General features: G+C 45.6%; 1 protein-coding gene across 1 annotated transcript in view; it reads right to left on the bottom strand.

Annotated features, from left to right (window-relative positions):
- The window catches only part of LOC138162319 (nmrA-like family domain-containing protein 1), a 17,081-nt gene extending 9,209 nt beyond the window's left edge, over nt 1–7,872 (bottom strand). The window contains exons 1-3 of the mRNA XM_069089374.1: nt 7,714–7,872; nt 5,154–5,392; nt 134–383 (exon numbers count right to left, since the gene is read on the bottom strand). Coding sequence (XP_068945475.1) covers nt 134–383; nt 5,154–5,392; nt 7,714–7,753 — 529 coding nt within the window. The 5' untranslated portion in view covers nt 7,754–7,872. The remainder of the gene's footprint in view (nt 1–133; nt 384–5,153; nt 5,393–7,713) is intronic.
- Nucleotides 7,873–9,794: the final 1,922 nt, after the last annotated feature.

The raw sequence follows: 9,794 nt of genomic DNA, 5'->3' as shown, positions 1-9,794 counted from the left end.
GGGAAGGTAGGAAGGAAGGAAGGAAGGAAGGAAGGAAGGAAGGAAGGGAGGGAGGGAGGGAGGGAGGAAGGAAGGAAGGAAGGCAGGCACAGCACTGATCCCTGCTAACCCTTGCGGCCATTTTCTGACATACACAAATTGTAGTAGTCGCCATCAGACGCCTTCACGGGCTTCCAGATGCTTAGAAAGTTCTCGAAGTACGGGGGCACCCTGACGCTGGTCATGGGCACGCCAAGGCTCCAGAAGTACTCTTCCACTTCCCCCTTCCCATCAAAGTGCGGCACCTCCAGTTTCCCTTTGGTCAATTTCTTGACATTCTCCAGGCCACTGTAGACCACGTGCTTCAAGCCCAGCTGTTTACTGGCATCAGCTACTATTTTCCCCTGTGAACCAAAAATATCAAAAGAAAAGGCATTTTTCATTGCTTTTATTATAATTCCTCTTTTCATTTTTCAAAGATTTTGCTTTCACATCTATTCCCCGATTATTATCATCCTCATGAAACCCCACCAAATAAGAGAGAGTAATAGTAATAATGAAATAAAAGCGACAGTGATGTGGCCATTGGAGATAGTTCAAGTCTCCTCTGCTGTGTCCTGGCTGGCCAGCCCTGGGCAGGGCATCTCTTCTCATGGCCCCAGGGAGCTAGCTCAAGAAGACTATAAACTTGGGGGCAGGTGTGGATCTGTGTTGGTGCAAAGAGTTCCTCTTGGGCCAGTGAAACACCTCGGCCAAGCCCTATCTCAGTGGGGGCCATGGGAAACACAACAGCAAGCGATGAAGGGAGGAGGGAGCAGAAAACTGAAAACCTAAGAAAAAGTTCCAGTCCACAATATGGCAATGAATATGTTATTTGAATTTGCCCCTCATAATTCCATTGGGCTGCAACCAATGACCATGTTTTATGTAAGTATAATTCCAGATATTATGAACTTGGAAACATGCAGCTACTTCAGGGAATTCATTATTCGTTGAGACCTCAAAGTATTCTGCCCAGGGAAGGGTACTAGGCTTTTGGTTGGGGGGGCGGAGCAGTGGGCAGAGGAGAAGGGGGTAAAGATTCATAAGACATAGTCCCAGTCTTCAAAGAGCTTTCTGGTTAGTCATTCAGAGGTCTCAGGACTGTCGTCTCCCAGAGGAGCCTGGTCAAGGGGGTAGAGGAGGGAGAGGAGGGTGCAAACATTTATTAAATACTTTGTGTCCACCAATGTGCTAAGATAAATGGTCTGACTGATGGATGGCAGCATCATGCACAAAACAGTCTGCCTTTCTGTAGCACCTGAAGGATTCTGAACTTCATCCCAGATGGCCTTGCCTTGGCCCAGGAAGGTCCGGTTCCAGATTGTGGGCCCCTGTTTCTCACCACTTAACTTCTGAGTGTTCTGGGCAACTCTCATAGACCATAAACTGCAGAGAAGCTTCCAGCCTGCAGCCACCTAGGGAGCGTCCTCATCTGGGCCATCTCAGGGCTGATGATTCCTGCGACTTTTTCTTCAAGGATCACCCAACTGCTTCATCACAACAGCCCTTCAAGCGTCTGATTCTTATCACTGGGAAGGACCTAGCTGCTAGGGTGAACCTGAGGGGAACCTTGGGGAGAAATGAGTCTCTGTCTAAGAAACTGTGATGGAGACAGAGAAGAGTCTGGCACGGTGAGTCATAGAACCAGGATCTGAAGAACAAGTTTCAGAGGATTTGGAGGAAGGACTGGTAGGATCTCACAGGCCAGGTCTACATATCAGCAGGATTCAGGCAGTGGCCAAGTGGGTAGAGTGCCATACTGGGAGGCAGAAAGACCTGAGCTCAAAACTTGCCTCACTAGCTGTGTGATTTTGGGAAAGCTTATTGGCCTTCCTCAGCCTCAGTTTCCTCATTTGTAAAATGGATCTACTCTTCCTGCTAGGGTTGTTGTGAGGAATGGATGAGATCACACATGGAGGACTTTGGAAGCCTTAATATAACTAGAAATGCTAGCTGTAGCCATAATTATTACATAGTTCATGTCCTTCCTCAGACACTTGCTGTCTTGTACAACTTCTCTGTCCCTCAGTTTCCTCATCTGTCAAATGGGAAGGGATGGCTGTGAAGACCTCTGAAGTTCCTCTCAGAACCAAATTTCATGATCTTAAGTCAGCTCCGAGAGAGGCCTTTGTGCAAAGGTGAATTCAAAAGTGAGATTCTTGTTAAGAAACAGACTGGACTAAATCACTTCCAAGTGATGGGGGGGTGGCAATAGGTTATACAGGAACTCTGATCCTTATCAATGACCAGAATGCCTGCGATTCAGTCTGGAAAGAATTCAGTAGGCCCAAGCAGACTTGGAGTCAGGATTGTAAAAGTTTATTGTTACGCTTTACAGTGGGCAAGAGTTCTTAGGGAACCTGCAAACCTAAAGAAGACATAGGCATAGTTTTTAAGGAGTTTAGGCAATTAATCAGATGTCAATTATGCTAACTAGGTGAGTAAGGGTGGGATTAGGGAGGAGTTAAGGAGTGGTCAGTGCTTAAAGGATCATGCACTTTTAATGTCAACTAAGCAGGCACATTGCCCATAATTCACTGGGAAATAGCCTGAGAGGGGGCTACCTGGAGGTGTGGTTTTAGGCCTGAAACGTCACTAAGTCAGCTAGCGGTCAAGGGCTGACTGAGAAGTGCCTGGTCTGCCACCTATCAGTGTCATGTTTGACAAGATGGATGTTGGGAACCAAGGCTAATGGAGACTCAGTATGTGTATGATTGGCTAAGGAGTTAACCTATAGATAGTGCATTGAAGGATTCACAGGGGCAGCTGGCCACTTACTAAGGGGAGATAATGTTTGCCTAAGCTAGAAGGTTTATAGATGGTTTAGTGAAGGATTCATAGGTGTAGCTTGTTACTGTTCCAAGCAGAAATAAACAGTTCATGAATTGTTGCTGGGCAGAGTGCTGGCAGGGGGAAGGGGCAGAGTTAATGCTCTGAGGCTGGGGAGGGAAATGTGATTTTACAGACTGGTTTTACAAATTGATTTTACAAACTGATGTTACAAACTAATATTACAGACTGATGTTACAAACATAGATCCCAAGTGCCCCATCACAAGGATCCTTCCAGCTCAGACATGGGGATTATTGGTCCTGTTTTACAGGTGAGGAAATGGAATCTGAGGAATTAAATGACTTGCCACAACTGGGAAAGATGTTTTCACCCTGTTTCACCTTGGGAAAGTCATTCATTTCTCTGGGCCTTGGTTTCCTCATCTGTAAAATGGGGAGGTTGGGCTAGATGCCTGTGAGGTCCCTTCCAGACCTAGGACATAGAAGCCAGAGATCCTAAATCCTCTTCTTTTTCTAGGACAGCTCCCAGCCTTCTGGAGGGATCTCACTTTCCAACTCTGTGGGCTTTCCTCTGAGTAGGTATATGAACTTGATTGTATGGATTCCTCAGCTTCCCTTTAACTGCTTCTAATAAAGATAAGGACTGGCCAGGTGAAGATGTGGGTTCTAAGGAACTCCCCCCTCCCTGGGGGCTGGCACTTTCTCTGCAATTTATCATCTCAGGGAGTTTCCTGGGGCCCTGAGGGGCCAGGTCTGTCTGACCTCAGTGCCAGCTCTCTACCCACCAGGGTAGGGCAGCCTTTAGCTCCTTACAAACATTCCCCAAACTCTTCAAGGTAACTAAGATCACTAGGTAAATGACTCCAGGGCAAGTGCATTTCTCTTTATTGTGTCTTTGGCCCCTTGGAAAGGCTGGGGAGTCCTCCTGAGCCCCTTTCTCAGAACCATGTTTAAAATAATTGAAGGACAGGCTGCCCTTCAGTTAGAGGCTAGTGAAGACGTCATGTCCCCCTCTGCTGTGTATAGATGAGGTATGATTTTACTCCATTTTCTGATCCCTTCCCTCAAGCCAAACCTTGCATTTCCAGGCCCTAGATGAACAGAGGCATTATTGGTAGCTCTCTCTCCTCCACATAAACACGAGGGCCACAGGATTTGGAGAGGTGCTGAATCCCAGAGTCTAGCAAGTTCCTATGGGATATTTCTAATCATTCAAGTATTCATTTTTTTTTTAAAGCAATGGGGGTTAAGTAACTTGTTCAAGGTTACACAGCCAGTTATTTTTTCGTGGGTGCCGTTCTGAGGCCAGAACCGATCCCAGGTCTCCCTCGGGGCCAGCACTCTTACTCACTGTGCCACCTGGCTGCCCCTCATTTGTGTATTCTTGACCCAGGGTTCCTAAAGCCTCCAGGCTTACTCACACCAGGCCTGGAAACTGACCTGGCCATATTTTTTTTTTTCTTATTTCTTACTTATTATGCTGGAATTTGCTCCAAGGAATCCAAATATAACTTAGATATAACTAAGGTCCAATTTTCCCTAAACGTAGGTAATAGCATTAATGGTTTCCACATAAGAACTCAGGGTAATAAATAGACATTAAGAACAAATGCTAAAATTGTTTTTTGCATGTACCTGGGGTAAAAATAAAACACTAAATAAAAGCAAAAAAAAAAAAAAAACAACAAAGAGGGACCTAGCTGCCTTCTCAAGCCAAGCAGGCAGATACATGCCACTTGTACCATGTGCTCTTGTAGGGACTCAGTCAGAGCCCCAATCAGCACCATCTCTTAGGAGGGGGAAATCCATTCTTAGGCACTTTCCTCTTGGGCTACACTAAGCACATGTTAATTCCAGCCATGTGACTGTACTGAAAGACCCCATCAATGCTCCCAGTGGGGAAGGGGGGAACTATATACTAACACTCTGCCATCCAAGAAAAAGGCAAAAGGGACAAGAATTGTCTTCCTATCATTTTCACTTACAGGCCAGCACAAAGGACAGGGTCTTACTAGAAGTCCATCCTCATGAGTCCTTGTCAACCAACCATTTTGGGAGCAGGCCCAACCAATCAGGAGTTAGAAACTGTCCTTTCAAGGTGCCAGTGCACATGTATGCTCCATAGGGGAGAGAAAGACTCAACTGGGTGGCGGAACCTGCCTCGTCAATGCTTCTTTGTCCTGATTGGAATGAGAACCATCAACTTGGGCACAAGACACATGAACTTGAAAGTACATTGTGCTCTTACTGGGATACAAGGCCACCTACTCTTTAGCACTGGACAGGGGCTACCCCAGCTCTAGAACCCCTGCTTTGGAGAAGCACGTTCCTGTTCCCCACCTGCTGCACTTCCTTCTCCTTGTTGAAGTCAGACCAGTAGGTGGTCAGCAGAAAGGCGCCATAGGCACCTTTTAATGCTTCCTTCACAGACTCTTGGTCATTCAGGTCACACCTCACCACTTCAGCTCCCAGGTCTCTTAGAGCCAGGGCAGCAGGTCTGGTCACATCCCGGGTCAATGCTCGGACAGAAAAGTCTTTGTCCTCCAAAATGGCTCTGGCAACAGAACCACCCTGAGAACCTGGCGAGGAAGAAAATCAATTTTAAAATGAATAAATGCCTTGATAAATGAATGACTGGACAAACATGTATACATATGTGTGTATGTGTATATACAGGTTGTGTGTGTGTTTGTGTGTGTATGAGGAATCAGAAAGAGAGGCTCTCAGAACCCTTGGTTTAGAGTCAGAAATCCTTGGACTAGTGTATTTGTACCAATAACTACTAGTTGTGTTAAATTATTCCACTTTTCTGATTTTCCTTGTCTATAAAATGGAGCCAATAATACAAATACTAAAGGGGTTGGATTACAGCATTATGATCCCAATTTTCCCTACCTTTGCCCTCACTTACATAAAAAGGATTGCTAGGAAGCAACTGACAATATGTAACAGAACAAACCTGTCTTTGGTCCCTCCTTTTGTGGGCCCCACCCCTCCTCTGGGACCTCTCCATTCCCCACCCTGCTCTAACCTTCCCATGGGGAATGGAACCCATGGGTGTGGAGGGTGGAGTGACAATGGGGAGCTCAAATGAACTCAAATGTAAAGCACTATGCAAATGCTGCTTATTCTCATTTTTATTCTGATTAGCAGCAGCCATCCATCAGTCCTCAGTCTAGTAATGACTTCATTCCCTGGGCCTTCTACTGCCCTCCTGCAAAGCTCCAGCAATGTTTATGTGGTAAAATCAAAGAGTGTTGGGAAATGTTTAACAGTCAGGTGGGGTGAGGTGGGGTGGGGTGGGGTGGGGAGTGTATACACCCTGAACTTTAAACCTTAATCTGTCTTCTTAGCATCTTTCCCACAACTTTCTCAAGTCTAGAACGATAACAAAATAATAAATTAAACCCTGATTTATAGCAGTCACCGATTTCAGAAGCATAATTGCTGACAATGAAAATTTAACAGTCCCTTCTGCCCCAGGACGGAGCTGGTCTTGCTACCAAAGGCTGCTAGGATGCTAAGTCACAAGATATTATCAGATGAGGTACGACGCCTGGGGCTGGGAGGGCAGGGTCCATATTTAAAGCGGAGACTCGAAAATTACAAACTTGGCCAACCAACAGACCAAAAGAGCTGTGAGTCTCGGACCTTGCGATTTGGAGGAAGGGCCCTTCCAGCCTGCTCTCTTCTCATGCTGTTCTGGCACTTCTGGCTCCCACCCCGACACTCTGTGCCTGTATGCAAAGTCCAAGAGCTTGGCCAGCTGGGTCAGACGCTCCTTACATCACACAGGACCCACAGAAGCACCATTGCTAGCTCTCAGTGATCACTGAGTGATCACCGTTTCCTTTGCCAAATACACACAGACCATCCCTTTAAAACCAGGTTCAAGAATTTTACCAAGAGAGAAAATGAAGCTCATTGGGCCTGTGACTTGTGGAATTCCTCCAGCTGTGCCTGCATGCAGGAAGCCCTATGTCTGAATGGTCTCAGAGGGACACTGGGCAAGTCACTTTGCCTCTGTTCTCCTTAACCTCCTCAGCTGTAACTTAACCTCTAAGGGCCCTTTCTATTCCACATGTGTGATCAGTCTCTTGATTTATTATCATTTCTACGTTACAGATGAGGAAACTGAGGATTGGAAAGGTTGTGACTTTCCCAATAGATTATTGTCTGGGGTGGGATTTAAATCCAGATCTTTCTGACTCTAAATCCAACACTCTATGTACCATTCCACACTAACTTTTGTAGCTTCTTGTCAGAAGAATACATTTCCTAGCTCTTCCCGTCCACCCCAAACCCTCACAGATATACTGTCTTATTCCTCTTCCAACTAAGAAAATGAAGGGAAGGGGAAAACCGAAGATATAGCTTTGCTTGTTTAAAAAAAAAAAGCACAGATTTACACAAGCCAAGGCATGATCCCCCCAAAATAAATAAATTAAAAAACAAAGGCAGAAACATATAACAGGGAACTCTTTTAGAGAACATTTCCTGAAATCAAATCAAATTAAATTCTTCTTGCTGCCAACACATGAAATTCAAGTGGATTCTGTTATTAAAGGTCATTAGAAAAATCAGATTGAAAATGGAAAGGAAATTTACAGATCAATGAGCCCACCCCACCCCTCTTTGATACTTGAAGGAACTGAGGACCAAGAAGGTTTAAACACTTGCCCAAGGTTGAAGGGAGACATCAAGTCCCATCCCCTCCCATTTTACACACGAAGTATCTGTGGTCCAGGTCCTGTGCCCCCTGTGTCTCATCTGCCTCTGTTCTTTCCACGTGTCATTCTCCTACGTCGTCCAATGATAAGACAGCCTAAGCCTGCCCACACTGGAGGAATAAAATCTTCAGCCAATCTTCCTCCCACTGGAAAAAGGAAGTTCTTTTTACCTGTTGCCCCGAACACAACAATGACTTTCTTGCTTGTCATGTTCCTCAGCTTAGTGTCAGTGGAAGGACTTGGACAAAGTTTTCCCTTATCCAGCTTTAGCACCAGACTGGGGAACCCTGCCTTTCATATCAGTGCATGTCAGAGCCTCAGATCGCCCCACCTTATTATGCCCTATTTTCTAACAAATCAGATGCATTCTCTGACTCACCATGACACTGCAGTTTTCTTGAGTGGAAAGAAGTTTGGACCTAGAGTCAGGAGAGACCTAGGTTTGAATCCCACCACTAATATTATTTAACTGTGTGACCCAGGGCAAATCAATTAACCTTGGTGAGCCTCAGTTTCCTCATCTGTAAGTATGAGAATACATGTAGATATAACTAAGGCAAGGTGATCAGGGCTTTTCACTAGGGCTCCCAAATCTAGTACCATACTTTCTGAAGCAAGTAGAAATAACTGAGCTTAGCTCTTCTTTTGCAAACATTGGTTAAAATGGGAAATTATCAAGTGGTAGGGTTTCCTTAAGAAGTGAGGTGGCAAAGTGAATAGAATGCTGGGTGTGGAGTCAGAAAGACCTGAACTCAAATGCTGCCTCATTCACTAGCTATATGACCCTGGGCAAGTCACTTAAACCTGCTGGCCTCAGTTTCCTCATCTGTAAAAAGAACTAGAAAAGGGAATAGCAAACCACTGCAGTCTCTTTGCCAAGAAAACTCAAATGCCAAGAAAACTCAGACATGACTGGAATGACTGAACACCACCACAACTCTGAGTATTCAGGCAGAATCTGTGATTTTGGCAGCATAGAAAACTCTTGCTCTGGGTTCTCCTTCCACCAGGACAGGGGGCAGGTTCATCCTACCCCTTAAGGACTTGCTTGAGGACCAGAGAAGTTGCCTAGTGTTACACAGTTAAGAAATGTCAGAGGCTGGAGGAGGTAGGAAGGCTTACTGATTCCACCCCCAAATACCAGTCAAGGGGTATCCCTAGTGACACCCTCATTAGCCCCTCAAGCCCTGAATGGTGCCTTAGGAAGGGGGGAGGAAGAATTGTGACATACTTGACACAGGACAAAACCCTAACTCCCTACAAAAATGAGCTGATGGGCACAGAGCTGCAAATTAGATGGATGCTTAGTTCCAGGTGCAAGAAGATCCTACCCAGTCTACATTGCTTAATGCCGATGGTTGTGACTCACCCCGCCCTTTTAATACCCCTAGAGTTGGATCTCCCTGGCACCTCAATCTGGTTTCTTGGCATCAGTCTTGTCCAACCAGCTTCTGGATACCCTCTGGCTGGTTTCTCTTTCTTTTACTAATGGGAGCCCCCATCACTGGTCAACCATACCTCTTGACCAATCCTCCCTTCTCTAGGAAAGGCTTCTGAAGGGGGGGGGGGAGAGGAGGGTGATCTGGACCCCTAAAAGGAACAGCCCTTGAACTTTTCCACAGATTTCAGGAACCCAGTCCTTGGCCCACCTTGATTACTTAATTAGCTTACTGGACACTCCTTAATCCCCTCTAGATCTTCCCAGTTTTTCCGTATAGGAATATCAGTTCCATCCTCATTAAATTTCATAGATTCCTTAAGAAACTGGCCAACTTGTATTGGTGTTACAAATACCACAGACTCATGGGAGTCTCACCCACCCAACTGGTGTCTTAATAAACTTGCTACTTGGACTAAAAAAAACTTGAGTGATCAAATTCTTTCAAGGCAGACCCCTGCCCTATACCCTTGCATTTCAGGCTTCTTAGCACCCCTGGACTTAGTCTGAGAGGAAGGATGGCATTGTTTGTCCCTCTTTTCTAAGAGGACTAAGGACATCACGTGGTGATGTCTTGACTTTTGAACAAACTGGATTTAAGAGAGGTCGAGATGTACAGTCATCAGCTTAATTCTCTTCTCCAGAGTCATCCAAATCCAGCATCAATACAAAAGTCAGGACAACAGGCTCTGGCTCAGGGTGCAGTGGGTGATCCTGACCTTTCTAAACTAAGGTCTTTCCCAGGTCTCAGTTTGTCTAATACAACTTTCATTCAAAGACTGAGAGCTAGGTAAGAATTGCTGCTTAAGGGGC

This window comes from Petaurus breviceps, unplaced genomic scaffold (assembly GCF_028583685.1).
Source record: "Petaurus breviceps papuanus isolate PSGF00001 unplaced genomic scaffold, PetGlider_PUasm1.0 186, whole genome shotgun sequence".
Classification (NCBI taxonomy): Eukaryota; Metazoa; Chordata; class Mammalia; order Diprotodontia; family Petauridae; genus Petaurus; species Petaurus breviceps.
Note: the sequence above shows the minus strand (reverse complement) of the source record. Positions and strands in the feature narration are given on the sequence as shown.